Source organism: Triturus cristatus, chromosome 10 (genome assembly GCF_964204655.1).
Source record: "Triturus cristatus chromosome 10, aTriCri1.1, whole genome shotgun sequence".
NCBI classification, from domain to species: Eukaryota; Metazoa; Chordata; class Amphibia; order Caudata; family Salamandridae; genus Triturus; species Triturus cristatus.
Window position 1 is genome coordinate 529,288,009 of NC_140593.1, and position 17,390 is coordinate 529,305,398.

General features: G+C 45.9%; 1 protein-coding gene across 2 annotated transcripts in view; it reads right to left on the minus strand.

Annotated features, from left to right (window-relative positions):
- Positions 1-17,390, minus strand: part of DPP6 (dipeptidyl peptidase like 6) — a 2,129,336-nt gene that overhangs the window by 1,640,028 nt on the left and 471,918 nt on the right. The window contains exon 1 of one of the 2 annotated variants that reach the window (XM_085631993.1): positions 3,366-4,000. The exons of the other annotated variant lie outside the window; for it this stretch is intronic. Coding sequence (XP_085488119.1) covers positions 3,366-3,569 — 204 coding nt within the window. The 5' untranslated portion in view covers positions 3,570-4,000. Of the gene's footprint in view, positions 1-3,365; positions 4,001-17,390 lie in introns of those variants that run through there. 2 annotated transcript variants of the gene reach the window in all.

Genomic DNA, 17,390 nt, shown 5'->3' on the forward strand with positions numbered 1-17,390 from the left:
GGCCTCCAGCTGGAATCAGGTGCCGAAGCATTGAAAGTCGGACTCAAAAGGAAACCGGTGAAGATCAGAGCGGGACCTCATGGGGACGCCCCCCTCATAAACCTGATTCATTCAGTGTTAAAGTCGCTATAATTAAAAGGGACGAGGCTCTCGCACGAGCGTCTCCTGTATCTTATTCAGCGCCTCCTGGCAATTGCTTGCAAAAATTAAACCCATTAATCAGTATGACTCTTTGCAAGAGGAAGGAACGGAAGAAAGCTCCCTCTAATGGGGGCGCACGTGCTTCAGCCAATTTGCAGAAATAAAAAGAAAAATCCTGTGTGCATGAGAGAAGAGAAAGTGGTAATTTCGTGGATGGGTGGAGCTGACTCTCTGTGCCCGCGTCAGCAACGACTATCCCAATAACACGACGACTGATCACCTCGCAGAAATGATTAATCGATCGACGAGCCGTGGAGAGGACAGGGTGGAATGGGCAAGGCGGAAGTTGGCAGGAAAGGGTGCGAATCTTACCAGCTACAGCCTGATTATACATACAATTATCCTCAGGTGACAAAAATGTTCAGGAGCACCCGACTGCCAGACAAATCAACAGTAACAATAAAAGAAATATGGATAATACAATTAAGATCTGTATATTCTTGTGTGCCTTTTATTTTTTATATATAAAAAAAACAAAAAAGAATTGTAATAAAATGGAATATGGACATCATTCAGAGTGTTCATGTGCTTGACACTTTCGAGAGTCCACGCAACTGCGGCTGAAGGCGTCTCGCGCGTCCTTGGAGGCCTGTATTTTTATATAGCAACAGCATTGCACGTGTCTCCCCTGCGTGTGTCTTTTCGGTACAGGTTAACGCACACGTGTGTGGGAAAAGGTAAGAACTCAAAACCCCACCCCCTACAGTGACGACAGCACGTCAAAGACGAGCCTCTCCAATTAGATACTTCCAACTCACACCAGCACATATTTGTAATGCACATGACTAATTGAGGGGAGACACATTTTAACTTGAGCATACGGACAGAAAACAACATACCGGGCCATAAAGACACAGTCACCGATGTATAAACTGTAAGTGCGTCTTCACGTGAACCATAATAAGCATTATGGTCATGCATTTGTGCAGGTCTTCCCTTTAAAAACGTTTGTCACTGACATGCACTGGGCACTCTGCACAAGTTGTGGTGCTTCTGCAAAATAGGCACAGAAAATAAATCTAGAAGCCCGTTTTCCTGTTAGCCGGCCACATGCCTTCTGTCCAGCGCCTGTTCGAACGTTGAGAGATGCTAGCGCGCGACAGGAGCTGCTGAGGTCAGCTGCTGGTATCATGCGCACATAAACCACAGCCCATTACCCAACAGCATGTCTGGGGCTTGTTTCAGCACCTGGAACAGCGCTCTCTAGTCACCACAGGGAAACGGATCCGGCTAGCAGAGAACCACGCGCGCCACAAGCACAGGCTACGTCGGATCAACTCCAAGCACAGCACCGCAAGCACAGGCTGCGTCGGATGAACTCCAAGCACACCACATCACCCGACTCTTCCGTGCTGTCGTGTTTCTCCAATGTTTGCTAATACCAGTGTCTGTTTCTTTGTCACTGGGTATCGCTCTACCTAACAAATCCGTCCATGGTATATTATGGTCTACAATAAAAACATGTTAATTGTGTCTTTGAAAATCACTGAAATGTGTTAATAATCAGATTTGTTTTTAAAGGTATACCGTTTATAGTATTTTACGGCGGATTCGTCAGAAGACGTGATCAGCGCGTTGAATTGTTTAAATGTGCCGAAGGGCATTACCCGTGTACCGGCACGCGGTATTTCTCACATTTCAAACCGTCAGTCCCCCTGCTAGCAAAATGAAAGACATAAATAAAAAACAAATAAGCAAATAAAAAAGATACAGCGCTATACGGTCACAGAGGATTCAGGTGGAGCATCTTTGCTTTAGGATGCCGCCATCTAGTGGTTATTTATGATACAGCACCATCTTGATAAACCTATAACGCAGTTTTCACACTTCGTTCCTGTTAACTCGCCTCATAACAGTTGAATACATTTCACAAATAGAGCTGTAACGGGCTCGGCAACTGCACTCCAGCTGACAGTTTTGATTCTAAAGTGTTTGTTGAGCAGCTTGCCTCTTCTGAAGCGAGTCCATCTTGAAACCGCCAGGCAGAAAAGTATACGCATCTCCTCCGTGGTAAAACGGGTGAGAAGTGAACAGATCCGAGCATTCTTATTTGAGTTTATATACGAACACCTTTAGGAATAAACAAAAAAAGCTTCTCCTACAAGGAACCTTTTAGAGGATCAATAGCAGCAGAGCCCTCCCCCCCCCCCCCCCCCCCCCCCACGTTGGTCCTCAGCTTCTGAACAGCGATTTATGAACGTGCAAATTGCGAGTGGGTTGACCGTGTATATTAAGCCCCCGCGTATCGCACATACACTTCATTCATGACCCACAGGGCGTCGACATTAATACTGTTGTTGACAATCTTCTGGCTTCAGTGCGTGTTTAGGGTCTGAACGCACAACTGGCCTTCGGTGTGGAGGGAACAGATGTCGTTTAACGGCACGCGCCGCGGATCAACAAATGTTTGCATTCGCAGTATGTGCAAACAATGAGCTGTCCTCGAATCCCCTTGGCACACGGCGCGTGCCTAGTAAAAAAAAAGTAATGTGATATGGATATCGGCTCCACGCGCTGTTTAGTCGCAAAAATAGTATGTGTGGTGAGGGCACGTGCGCTCACCGAACATGGGGCGTCCAAAACCTGCGCCGAATAGACACATGTGTAGCTACGCGTGGTAGAGCAATAGTATGTTATGGTAAGCTAGGTTGTGATATGATACATATATTTTCTTACGTCTTCTGACATACCCCGGGCTGATTGGCTACCTATTAGGGCAAAACGAAAACACTCACCAGTTGCCCCAAAATACAAGGTTCTGGTGGTTTTCGCACTAATTGTCCATTTGTTCGCCCATGCTATGGCATCGCTGTACGGCGGGCGCGAGGTCTACCCAGGGGCACCTTGGGCCCTCGCGCACCTTTCCAGTATGCCCTGCAAGGACGGCTCCCCCGCCCGGAAATGTTAGGTTAAACTTCTCGGAGCCAATGCAAGGAACCGCTGCTTTCGCAGCCTCTCCAGAAAATCGATGCAGGCTTCTATCTGCGGTTGGGGAGAGACGAGTAATTAGGATATTAACTGGTCTCCTCCAGTGGCTCGCGCGCAGTTTAATTATTACTAAAGAGCCCTACGGGGGCTAGGTATGTGGCGGGAGGGGGGGGGGCAGTGTCATCACATCAACGAAAGCGAGTTATTAAATTAGGCAATAAAGATTTGTGTCTTACGTTCTCCTCCTCGCAGTCATTCCTCTGCTGGTACTGGTACTGGTACTGGTAGAGAGCCCTGGCCTCATGCGGGGGGCGGTGGGGCTTCTTGGCGGCGTTGTCATCGGTGCCCTGCCCGCCCAGGAGGTGGCTGGACTCAGGTGGGGCAGGGAAGGACCGGGAGGTGTTGATCTTCCCCGTGAATCGCTGGTACAGTGAAGCCATGAGTTAATCCGAGGCGGGCTACCACATACTACAGAGACAAGTGGCTCCCGGCAGCAACAACAAACCGGCGGCAGCAGCGGCAACGTGACCGTCTGTTGTCACCCCGAGATCAGCAGGAGACGGCGGCAGGCAGGCGCAGGCCCCGCGGAGGACAGCCTTCACCGCGACCCCCTCCTGAGACGGCCCCCCGGGGACCAGCATTGGAAGCGAAGGGCACCTCGTCCGGATCCCTCTCCACTCAGAGGTGTCAGATGGGCTGGCTGAGAGGCAGCATGCTGGCAGTCCGGGTAGGAGGAGGTGGAGGGAGGGAGCGCGAGAGAGGCAGGCAGAAGCGTCCTGGCAAAGTGGAAGCCCACATTCAGAGCACGTTGCTGCTTCCTGGAGAGGTGGGGGGCCGAGGGGGGTCGGACCGGGCTTTCCTGGCGAGTAGGACGCGGAGGGGGGAGCAACGGCGAAGTTGAAAAGCAGCAGACACCTGATTGAAACGGAGAAGGCTGAGACGTGGAGGGAGGAGGGAATGTGAATGAAGGGTGGAGGGAGGGAGGCGGATCCAAGCAGCGGGGGGCCGGGGGATCTGGGGACGGAGAGAATACACCGCGGAGACACCTTTTCATCTGGAAGGCGTAGAAAACGAATATAAATCAAACCTGGACGCGGAAAAACCCTCTTAATCCCAGAGGGAAGATACGGATCTACCTGACCCACCGCCCCCATTCACCGAGGAGACACCTTTTTACTCGTGGAGGGAAATCAGTCGCTTAGAAATCAAAGCCGAACCAAATGATGCGCTTCCCTAAACCTACAGAGAGGACAGGGATCAGACTGACCCCGACCCACCCCGCCACACTCCTCGTTTTATTATTATTGCCGTGGTCTGCAGAAAGCGGGCACAACATCCCCCGGTATGCAAATGAGGGGCTGACTGCAGTTCAGGACCAGAGACAGGTGCCTCTCTATTGGCCGTTTACTACGCAGATTAATTCCAAGATCCGTTACACCGAACCCGGGGGATGATTGGCAAATCACAGGGGATACATTTCCCACGTCAGCTTAAAAAAAGTAGAAATTATTTCGGCGTTTGTGGCTCTGTATTTATTTTCAGGTTTTTTGCTGCAGTAAAACGTGCTTCAGCGCCACTCTGTGGATATCTTCCCAAACTGTGCTCGACCTCTTTGTCACAGAAGCACACCGGGAAATAGTAGTCTCGGTGGAGTTTCTTTCCATATTGTACATATATATTGAATGCCAAACCCACCAAAAATCTTACCAGTGACCACCCAAAAATGTCGCTGGGAGATGACATGCTATAGGGAAGCTGCAGGTTGTTACATGTACCACAGCCATTTCCATGGTAACCACTGACCTTGCTTGTCAGCCAGAAGAATAGACAGAATACTCTTTTAAGGGCCACACACACCCAATATGGACTCCGCCAAATGACAGAGACGGAGAACCAGCCCGTGGTTGGCGTTAAGAACACTTGACGAGAACAGTAAATATGGTCAGCATTGAGGAGAATTATGCTAGCAAGTGCAACGCACCTCATTTTCTACCTGTAGATCAAAGAGAGCGGAGAACATTGTTTTTTAAGGCCTTAGTATTGAACATTTGGCAAGTCTACCTTGTTTCCAGATCTCTTTGGACTTTCGCGAACTCGACACCTGTTCACCTATTTGGCAACTTATACTTCTCAAATTGTCATGTCCCAGTGAGGAAGAGTCCCTTGCTGGCAAGCAGCAGCATGCAAGAGCGAATATGCCACCTAGTGCCCGCCCATAAGCATGCCCACAAGCATCCTTTCAATCTACTACTGGTTAATGACAGCATGGACATGTGCTCAGGTAATACATTTAAAGTATGCCATCCTGACTGAGGTGAAGATAGGCAGCTATAGCAACCAATGGCCTCGCTCCCCACTGTTGAGTGACACTGCAACAACTCCAGCCCCACCTCTCTCGCCGCAAGGCAGTAGTGATGGAACTGTCCTGTTCAGCCGCCCCTCAATTGAAACTAAAGCTGGGTGTAGCAAACTCATGTTTAAAGGGAAAACTATGGAGGCTCTCAGAAAAAAAAGCATGATGATGGGAACCATCAGTGCTTTAAGTGGGATGAAAAAGGTATGTGTAGGGGGGCGGTCCTTTAAAATGGGGTGTGGCCCAGTGGATAGTTTGTAAACATTTTTTTTTTTTAAAAAAGCACCAGGGCTCTCATCAGGAGGCAGCTTGCACCAGCCCATTTCTCCTGTCAGGGCCAACAGAGAAAAACAGAGCCAACTGCTAACCACGAAGGTGGGGAGAGGATATGGTGTAATGGCCAGAATAGCAGACTTTGGTGCTCGGGAACCAGGTACGAGTCTCGGCATCTGCTCAACATCATGCGATTCAGGGCAAATCATTTAATCTCCCCCCCACCTACCAGAAATGAATGTGTCCTTAACTGGTTCTCATGAAAAGCACCAGTGATGATGATTAGGTGCCAGAACCGAGTACCAGAAACCACCGGCTCAAATTAAGCACTGGCTCTATATCAGTGGCTGAGGGTAATGAATGCACAACAAGTGTGAACTTGGGTTGTAGACCATCATAGTGGTTAGTTTAAAATCTTACCTAATTGTCTTCCCAGAACTGGCTCCCTGTGCAGGTCTGTGAGGTTGTCAGCAAAGCCAAATTCCATTCTGCTGTTGAACAAGGGAACTGCGTGAAGTGGGCCTTGACAGCTGCACGCGACACTGTATTTATTAATAATTTAGGCAGATTGCTACACTGCGAACTAAAACTAAATGTTTATCTGTTGATTTACATACATTACTACAGGATACAAGCAGGCAACAAAATTACAGGTTCATAGTTTTCATTTACCTAAAGCTAGTTTACAGAGTTAAAATTAGTTTACAGAAGTCTAACAAAATATTTTATTACTACAGACAACAGCATTTTCAATAAGAGCATTTTCAAAGATATAATCATGACGCTCGAAATCAAACGAATGAGTCTAGAATTACATGTTGAGTTTGGTTATTGCCTTTGCGAAGGAAATGTGTTTCTCTACAAAAATGGCTGCCAAATCATTCACAGGATATCTAGAGTATGTAGATTTTTTTGGCCAAGAGTTCACACCGACAACATGGTCACCGTATGAGAAGATAGCTTAATTTCACAGTAAATGAACGTGTCCTTAACTGATGTTCATGAAAAGCACTGGTGTTGATGATCAAGTGCCTGTACTGAGCACCGTCAGCCACTGGCTCAAATTAAGCACTGGTGTTGCAAAAGAGTCTACTTAGGAATCCCTCCGAAGAGGCGTGGTCTATGTAATTAGGGACTTAGCTTAAAACATGCATACTTTATCCTGTGCTTCATATTGCATACCACTTGACACATCCTTCTAGACTTATAACCAGACATCACATGTATCTAAAACAATCCAGACCTATGGCCTTTGCCAGTGCTTCTGCTGCACTTCTCTATACACCACCCATGTATACACCTCCCCAGCACATCTGTATGCACAGTATTTGGTTTTCTTTGGCATAGTCCATGTTTGACAGCTGTGTTACTCTATCACACACTTTCCCACAATTACAATTCACACATATGTGGAAATCACTCGGTAGCTCTGCACAAGGGACGAGGACAGGATGTGCATGCAGTTTGCACACCTTCATGATCCATTGACGAGCACTGTGAGAAACTCACACTGCCACAGATCACCAGCGTGCCCAGTCCTGAATACCCACACACAACCTGAACTCCTCCAGACTTTTGAGGTGACTCATTTCAAATGATGCACTATATGAGACTCAAATTGTTCAACAAGCTGCAGAAATGTAAAGAATGCTGGATGAAGTAAAACATGTTAAATGTCAATACTTTTTTTGTCTTTATGGTTTTTCATCAGTGATATCAGTAGACAACACCAAAGTCTTTACTTAATCAGTCAAGGGAGGCAGAAGCTGAGATCCATTCAGCTTCCGGGTGATAGTCAAGTTATCATAGGAGAATGGATCACTTGTCCTGTGTAGTAACCAGGGTCTGGGATGTTAGACGTCTTTAAAAACCCTCATTCACGTGTATAGTACGGTGGCGGTATATCTTGGTCTTCCGCTTGTGTGCCAATGTGAAAAGCATCATCATAGGGTCTTAAAATATGCTTTCTTCCACATGGAGGAAGACCTGCTGGTGTTAGCAGTAGTGATCAGAGATCGTAAAAGGTTGAGTAAAGGGAATTTAAAATTGCCTCTATCACTCAGTAACTTATTTTATTCTGTTGGAGATGGGACAAGGATAAAACCAAAGGGCGGTGCGTGTCTAGAAGGGCTACTGTTCTATAGCACCTATTTTAAAACGAGTGGATGGTCGACATGTTTCAGCCCACTTGGTGCCCTGTCGGGTCGTGGAGCTTTCTTCAGGACTAGTGTCGTGTGCATTACCCAATTGGTAGCGTGCGTGGATAAGTTTGGTGCACTTACCCTTCTTCTCAGTTGTTATGGGTCTATTGTACCTATAACCTTACCGGGGAAAGCAGACAGAGTGAGCACAAGTGGTGACTCAGACTCCTCGAGTGAGGAGGCCCATGCTTGTTCCCCGAGGAAGCGCATTAGCGGAATCACATAACTGCATATTCCGAACTTTTGTCTATAAAGGTAGGCATCCAAGAGTGGAGTCATTGCATGTTAGTTACCAGTCATACAACCACAGTTGGAACATACCTCTGAAACCACCCATTTCTAAAATTCACAAGAAACCTCAAGGCATGCCAGCACACCAGTTGCGGTGATCTTAGTTTCTTGAACACTATCATTCTGTCATCATCAATGACTAGTGATTGCGAGTCGTAATGGGAGCATCCTGTAGTTTGGGGTAAGACAGAACCCATTTCAAGATGATTCCTTGAATTCCTAAGTCTGAAGAGTCTATAAGTGAATAGGGGAATAAACGGTGTCGAGAGCCGAAGAAAGATGAATCAGGATTAATGCTGCAATTACATTAAAGACAACGGTGTAGCGTCCTTTCCAGCCCAAGTACTTTTCAATGACTTTGCCACACACACGGCTTAGAATATCTCGTCTTTATTCCTCTGCGTTTAACTGTGAACTCAGCATTCTAAACCTGCATTCACTTCCCTACGCCCCACTGCTTGCGTCACAGTTCTGCGGAGTCCATCAGGAGCGACAAAGGTTTCATCAATACACACCCACATGACACTATGTCGGGCTGTTTTGATATTGACCCATGCTGCAATCAGTGAAACCACCGTGCCACAAACAAGACGGAATCCAATTTGGTAGTTCCACAGAAGGTAATTATCCTACATAAATCATATTTGTATGAATGAAGATATTTCAATCAGCTTCCCTAAGAAGCGGTATTCACTATTGGTAAGTAGTTAGAAGTAAGGTTAGAACGATCTGAACCAGTTTTCTTTAATATAGGTTTCATATGTGTCATTTTGTGTCCATTTGGGAAGGTTCAGTCACGAAAGGATGATCGATAACGGTTGTTACTTCAGTGGTAGCAAACCTTTTAAGGAGAATATGCGTTAAGACACAAGATGGGCATAGATCCCCTGGCAATCCTGAAGAACCAACAGATTTTGTTGTGTTGGAGAAGTCTTCTGATAGAAGAGGATTAAAGAGTAGTAGTTTCAGGCCATGGTGTTTCAGTAGTGACTGGATTGATGGAGGAAAGTTTATGTTTTTTCATTGCAAGGTAGATTTTGAGATTTTTTTTAATGAAATGGTTTGTTAAAGAATCACATAGTTCTGGAGAGTGAGTTACTTTCATTTCAATGTAGTTGTACGTTCTGAATTTCATGTAGGGTTTTATATCTTTTTGTTGGTGATGAGGTTGCCGAGTAGTGGTGCGAGTCGTTTTTTTTCTATTTTCATCACAGTTGCCTTAACGATTCTGGAGTGGTTTTAGAGAGTTAACTTTCCATTACTGCTGTAGGTTTTTTCTCCAGGTTTTTCAAGATTCCGTTTGTTTTGATTCAGTGTATTCACTTCGGGTGTCAGGCAGCTCGATTTCTTGTACGCTTCATTGGCTAGGATTGATGTGAAATGTACAGGTTCATCAAAGACACTTGGTAGAACACAATAGAATTGTTCAACTGTTACTGGCATCTCAGTGGTAAAGTCAAAGGACAGAGTGGAGCAGAAGGTGTAGATATCTGCTCTCTCGAGTTGTTCGCAAACTACATGTGTTATAGAACCATATTGAAGAATGAAATTATGAGGAGCCAGTAAAGCAAAACGCAAGACATAGAGCCCTCCGAAAATGTAGTTAAAGGTATCATTGCTAACCAACAGTAAATGATTTTTAACGGTGCTTGCCTGTACCAGTTAATTTTAGAAGACTTTTTTTTAACATGATCTTGAAGCAACAATGGCTTCCTGGCAGGAGGGGCGTGTGGGAAAAATAGCTTAGGAATCCAGTTGTACAATCCTAAATTTGGGACAGAAAACCTTGCCTCACTCAAGTTACTTACCGGTAATCTTCATTACTCCGAGTCCTGGTCTTCCTGGATGCGGTCTTGAGTTCTTCCCTCCTGCCCAGGCATGGCAGTTGACTATTTCCTGTTTTACTGTTGTCTTTTTTGGCATGGTATCTTACAGGAAGTTGGTTCCCCCCTTTTGTGGTGGCTCCTGAGTAACGGGGCCATCTTGGGGGAACTTTTTGGGTTTCAGCTAGGTAATTAGTTCTGCCAGAAAGGAGAAGTATCTCATGCATACAGACTGCATCCAGTAGGTCAGATGAGGAGGTAATGTTCAGCTGTAAAGTATATAAACAATTAACCTGCCAAGCAACTACATTAATTTCTAGTCGTTTACAAAGCAACCTCCACATGACATGTTTTGTATTAGCTTTTGCAGATAATGGATTGGCAGGATGTGGGATTTTTGTTTTATTACTTTATGTTCTATCATTTACATTATATGGAAGATGGGTAATTATAATTTTTATTTTGCCACAAGGACATTTAGAACTTAAATTGGTGTATGGCATTTAAAGGAAATATTTTGTGAGAGCAGAAGTCGTCGTTCACGGAAACACAAAAAACATGCATGAATAAATTGACTGATCATACATATTTTACTGATCTATAGAATGCACTAACCTCTCATCAAATATAACACTATCTATGAAAATGAACTAGACGTGGCTCTGGCAAAGGTTGATTACTCAAGGTACAGAAGTAAATATTCCCATTTCCTCGCTCCAGGAACAGCCATGCACTGCTGCCCTGATTCAATGCCAGTTGAGAAGTTATGAAATGGAAGATCTTGGCATTCATATGTCAATACGTTTTGGTGGCGTACCATGAGTCAGTGTGCGCCAATGACTACTCTCAAGACCAGTTCTTTTTTTGGACAATTTCTATGTTATGACAGAACTTCGCAAGTTACAGGGTCATTACTTTTCTTTGTGCTTTAGTTATTTTGTCCAATTAAAAAGTCAATTTACATTGACAATTTGGAAGACATTCTCAACTACAACAGGATGAACATTGATCAGTCGATCAATTTCAATCAGCAGTCAGACATGCAGGTAGAATATGCTGGCTTAAAAAAAAAAAGAGGCATCATCTATTAGATTGTGTCGGATCAGATAGGCAGAGATGTTAAACTGCTATAGGGATCATGTCTGCTTGCCAAGGCCTCCCTTCTTGTGCATACATAGGGCCATCCAATAGATACTCAATTTGCCATTATTTCTCACTGGCCTAAAATGAATCAGTAAAGGAACCACATTCTATAACCAAGTAACTAACAGTGACCAATAGCACCAGACTAACCACTGACCTTGGGTTCCAGAGCAGCGTGCTGCCTGACGTAAAACGATTTGATGCCTCGTCAGGGGTAGTAAGTGCTATATAAATACAATTATAATATGACACTTAAGGTTGTGATGGAGAATTCTCAACAAGCCAAAAGCGATTGCATAGGAACTGTAGATGCAGATATATGGCATGCTTTTCATATCAGTCAGAAACGTCTGTTTGATTATTTAGCAACAGTTTACAGATGCCTGTCAGCCAAATTTCATGCCTCACTTTGTGAGTTTAAATGTCAAAAAACCTATTTTACTCTGTTGTAGGCAACAGACAACTGTTCCCTTTATGCATCCTTTTTTCTCCCAGAATTGTAACTGCTATAGAACTACAACTACCAGCATGCAAAGGATTTTATTGCAGGTATGGGCCATATTGGATGGATCCAGGGTGATTAATTTACAGTATCCCTCGAACGTCTTCCTGTTCATACATGTGACCAGAGAAAGATTGCTCTAGAGAGCTCTTATTTTCAGATCCATCTTCTGCTGATTAGCTCAATAGCAACAAAAAAGAACAATTTGGAAATCTTGGAAATACAAGCGAATATGCGAAACGGGCATCAAAGATACTGGTTTATTAATTTTTGTGAGAGCACAGAGGGAGTCAAAGTCAAAGGAACTTATTAAGCGCACAAATCACCTAAAAGGTGTCATGGCGATTGCTAAGACTCCATATAGGCTAGAAATCAGCTCTGAACAACATTATTGATGGTAGAATAACCAGTTTTTTAGTTCCCTGCGAAAAAGCTTGTGGTCAGAGATGGAGAGAAGATGAGACAGGAGCTTGTTCCAGAGGTCGGGGGCGAGAAAAGAGAAAGATCGACCACCGTTTCTTACAGTGCGAATTCGTCGCGGGGTAAGGAGATGTTTTGTGCTTGATCTTATCTTGATTGCCCATATTAGGTCTAGTAATTCTTGGCTCAGTAGTGTTTTCTAACAACTCTTGGTTGGAGATTCATTTTAAACTTTCTAGATTGCTTTGGAGAAAACCTTGATTGCATAATTTTTTTGTGTTTTTTTTTACAAAATGTGTTGCTTTGCACACTGTTTGCAAAGAACAATAGAACAGAACTTCCTAGTAAAAACATACTTACCTTGAGAGCAGGTTAAGTGTAGTATCATACAAACTGTCTTGAAAAGCATCTGTCGGTTAACTGTGAATGCCAATGCAACATTTAGAAAGTATATTCTGTAGAGCATTACAAGCCATAGCAATATAAGTAGGACACACAGTAAGATACTCTGGGTTTTTGTTAAAAGTACTGAGGATCATTTTAGATTCCATGTTAGTACCTTATAAAAGTAATAGTTGATGGTAAAACCTTTCACATCTTAACTACACTCTTTGCCAAATATGCTCTCATTAATCACCTATGGAGAATCAAAGAGGTAGCCTTAAGATAGAGCCAGAAGGAAATTTCCAAGCAAGGTTTCTTCTAACAGGTTAAATGAGGATAACGGTGGGAGGGGTGCAGTTAGTAAATATATGTTGGTGTTGGAAATGGCCCTTTTTATGCTGCTTTCCCTCGACTTCTTGCTTTTGTCCCTCCTGGTTTTCTGCTGATCAATGTGCTAGCATTTGGAGTTTGCACACTTTAAACACTGCCATATAGTGTCAAAGAACTGTGTCTGTCATATTCATACTGGTGATTGGTGTTTACATGATTGTCTGATTTGATTTAGCTGTAAGCCCCTTGTCTGAGGGCAAGACATATACCTAGGGCATTTAACTCAAATACTCCTCCGTGGGCCTGTGCACTTGCTGTGCCACCCACGGAGGTAGCTCTTCCGACGTGCCAAAGGTTTACCCTGGTGGGGCCTGTATGTGCCGCCTAGTGTTGCTCGGCTTGGCATTTAAAAAGCTACTTGCCAAGGTTCTGCATGTCTCTCTCTACATCGGCGTACTCTCTGGGGGCAGGGTGTGGTGTCAGGAAGAACAGGGCATGAGAGCATGTGTGCTACATGCACTGGTTTTAAATGGCACAGGATGATGTGTTTGGTACAGTGGGGCCTGCTTCTCACATTGATTAAGATGAGGGACAAGCAGGAAAGCTATTGAGCAGTATTTCCTAAGTGCAGAAGAGTGGAATTATAATGTTCGATATCGATGAGTTAGTATTGGCAAATCCTCTCCGGTCGTGCAAGTGGAATCGTCATTACTAATGTGGAAATGCCACTTTGGGAAAGGGGGCATTTATGTGCTCTTGGATTTATGTGCCTGTCACCCTGTCTCTAATCCACAGCTGGGTGCTGGGGGGGTTGGGGAGACCTACATCTGTGCATTCCTGATAGAAGGCCATAAACTAGGGTCTCAAGGAAAACTGCATACTTCTGACTTTGAGGGGCCTTTGTGGGACAGATACGAGAGTGTGGAATTGGCACCTGCATTCCGAGGGGCAGGGTCTCTGCCCCACTAAACATATTGATCAAGCCTCCCAGGGTAGGGTGTCAGACAGGACCAATTTAGAGAGGGGCTGTGCATGTCAAAGGTGGCCTTCTGAACTGATCTCATGTTCAAAGGCCATTGGTTGGTATAACTCCTTGGGCTCAGCCCTCAGGAGTTAGAGACGCTTGGGATTGAAACCATACTGGGCTGGTTCGATGCTGAGACATTGACAAGAGTAACCATTGGGGCAGGATGGATTGCCACTGGATTAACTGCAGACTTGTGGTGGCCTGGGGCTTGTAATGCTTCAGAAAGGGGACTATCACTTGGTGGATTTTGCCTGGATGTTGCTGGCCTGCAGCTAATTGCCAACTGTCATGCCTCGGGTCCATAAGCACTCTCTAAGGGCCAGTTGGCTGGCCTCCTGTCCACGAGATGCCATGGACAGAAATGATCTCCCCATTTCCACAAGATCGTAAGGACTTCACAGGGTCCGTCAGAAATGGGTGGAAGTGATTGTTGGCTGGGACAAGGACCGTCTTGACGTACGCCATAATCACACTGTGCAGAGGGGTGTGCTCATAAAGATCAACAGCCCACCTGGACTGCCGGAATGTGAGGAATTCAAGGAGTGCTGGGGAAGTTTGTTGATTCCGAGGGACCGTGCTTGCAACCAGTAACCTGTGCTAGCTTGCAGTACACAGCATGTGGTGTCCTAAGGGTGTTCGGGGACATTTGCCAAGTCTGCAGGACCCGAGCTGGAGGCCTAGACTGTCTCTGGCCTCTAGATCGGGAGAACACAAGTGCCTGACATCGCAAAATCCATATGAGGCCCCCGGCTCCCTCTCCCCGGACTCACGCCACATGGTACTCTGTTGTTAGGTGTTAGAAATGGGATTTCTGGTTGGCTAAGGCTTACGCCAAAGCCAGGCAGAAACCACCACTCTAGACAGGGCAAGGGAGTTACACGCTGAAGATAACCCCTGCTCACTCCCTTGGTAGCTTGGCACGAGCAGTCAGGCTTATCCCAGAAGCAATGTGTAAAGCATTTGCGCAACACAAACTCACAGCAGCAACACACTAGGCACACCACCAAAGGAACTCCACACAAGGTTATATAAAAATAGCCTTTGTATTGTCATAAACACATTAGAAACGTAATCACACATTTACACTATGTCAACTGGCACGAGGCCATATTCACAGGGGATTATATACAGGACCAGGCCAATCGGGCCCCGGTCAGAACCATCAGAACAGGTAAGTAAATAAAAACCACAACCAGTAACTACTGGTACAATAATGACCTAAGCATAAATCACATTAGGCCCAAACCTCATTAGCATAAACATATTACACACTAGGCCTCACCAGCATAAACACACTATGCAAACACATTGTGTCATAGGCACCAAAAGCATAAATCACATTATGCACTCACATTAGGCAGGCAAGGGCCTGGCGCCCTAACAACACCCTAAAAAGACCCCAGGCCAACTGGCTTCCCCTGGGCTCAAATGCCCTATGTCCAAAATGTCAGGGCGCGCTGCCAATGCAGAAGAATTCGCAAGTGCGCAATTGCGCTGGGGCAGAGGAGTGCATCTTACTCCTATCTCTTACAAAAATGCCCCCAAAGAACTGTTGGCCTGAATGTTGCAGCTGACGCTACTTACCGTGCAGCTGTGATCAGAACGTGGGCCTGGGCATTCCCTGTGGCCTCTGGAGAATAGGCACTAAATGTTGCAGTTTCCCGCTACGGCGGCGCAATTGGGAAATAACCAGAGAGGCTTTGCTCTGGGGCTCTCTACACAACAATGCGCCAAACGTTGCAGCTGCCCTCGGTCTGGCGGGGCAGCTGTGGACAAGCAAATAGGCCCTGGCACAACTGTGACCTCTGGGCCTCACTTGGGCACTCTAAATACTCTTGCCCCCATTGTTGCAGTTACCCTCTAGCAAACGGGGCAGCTGGAGAATATGGCCAAAACTGGAGGGCACGGGTACTACTGGCCCTCGGGAATCTCATGGGGCTCTAAAACAAACAAACATGCCCCCTCGTAGGAGCGGCCCTCTACCAGGTGCGCCACTCAGATACTGTGCCTCAATCGGCACGTACAATGGAGACGCCCCCCACTCACCGGGCTCCCTGAAGGCTGGACTCTCTGCAGCCTCTGGCCTCCTCGCTTCACCAGGGCCCCCTCCTGGGACCCAGGGCTTTGCTGTGGGCCAGCGAGGCTCTGGACCTCCCACTACTCAAAATGTAGATCTCCCATTCAGCCTAGCGCTGACTCACCCTGCCCGTCCTGGAGCCACACACACCTCACCAGCCCCTGTCACTCAAAAGCCAGACATGCAATTCACATCAGGCATGCAGACACAGAAATGCCAACTTCTAAAAGTGTTGTTTCTAAAATAGTTATAATAAATCTGCGCACACCATTGCGTAGCATTTATTATCGCCATTACAGACATACCAAACTTGACCACGCTGTGCCTCTCATATCAGGGATTACCTCTGAAACACTTATCAGGGAATCCTCAATGCATTCCTATGGGAGGGCAGCCCCACAGTAGTGAGAAACCAAAGTGGCTGTTTGTCACTACCAGGACATGTCACACACTTAAGGTACATGTCCTATCATTTACCTACAATGCACTCTGCCCATAGGGTTAGCTAGGGCCTACCTTAGGGGTGACTGACATGTAGTAAAAGGGGGGTCACGGACATGGTACACACTTTAGGTGCCACGTCACAGCGGCAGTCACACTGCGTGCACAGGCCCTGCAATGGCAGAGGCCTGAGACAGGTTTGAAAGGCTACTTTTGTGGGTGGCGCAATCAGCGCTGCAAGCCCACCAGTAGCATTTAATTTCCAGCCCTGGGTATATGGGATACCACTTTACAAGGGACTGACAGGTAAATTAAATAGGCCAAACAGGTGTAGACCAATCTTACCATATTTAACACAGAGAGCACACGCACTTTACACTGGACAGTAGTGCTAAAGTGCTCAGAGTCCTAAAACCACCAACACCATGTCAGAAAAAAGGCTAGGAGAAAGGCAAAAAGTTTAGGGATGACCCTGCAAAAAGGGCCAAGTCCAACATTAGGAATATCGTGACTGGTCTCGTTTTGCCTTTGTACACCCACAGCAGGCTTCCTGCAGCAACTGCAGCTCACACCTATGCCTGAGGGGAAACATTTCTCCAATTTGGAAGTACGCCAGCATCTAGTGTCACAGTCTTTTGCCTATGGGGGGGAGGGGCTAGTGATTCTGCACTTGTGAATGTGCCGCAGGGTGCCTGAAGGCCTAATCTGGAGTGACTAAGCCAAGTAACTGGTTCCTTCCACTTTAGGTGGTCCCGACAATCTAATCAAAGTTTCGCCAATGGGTGCAATGTGTATAGTTGGCTGGTGTCGTTTGAGTGGCTTAGGGGCTAGATCACGAGGCATAGTCAAACCTGTGATTTCTTGACAATTACAACTGTATGGGGATGCAATATTGGGAATGTCATGGTTTGTGCTAATGTGTTAGTGGGAAAGTAGACTAACTCCGAATAGCCTGCATATATGTTTCTGTCACTTTTGATGTGGGAGGGATTGCTG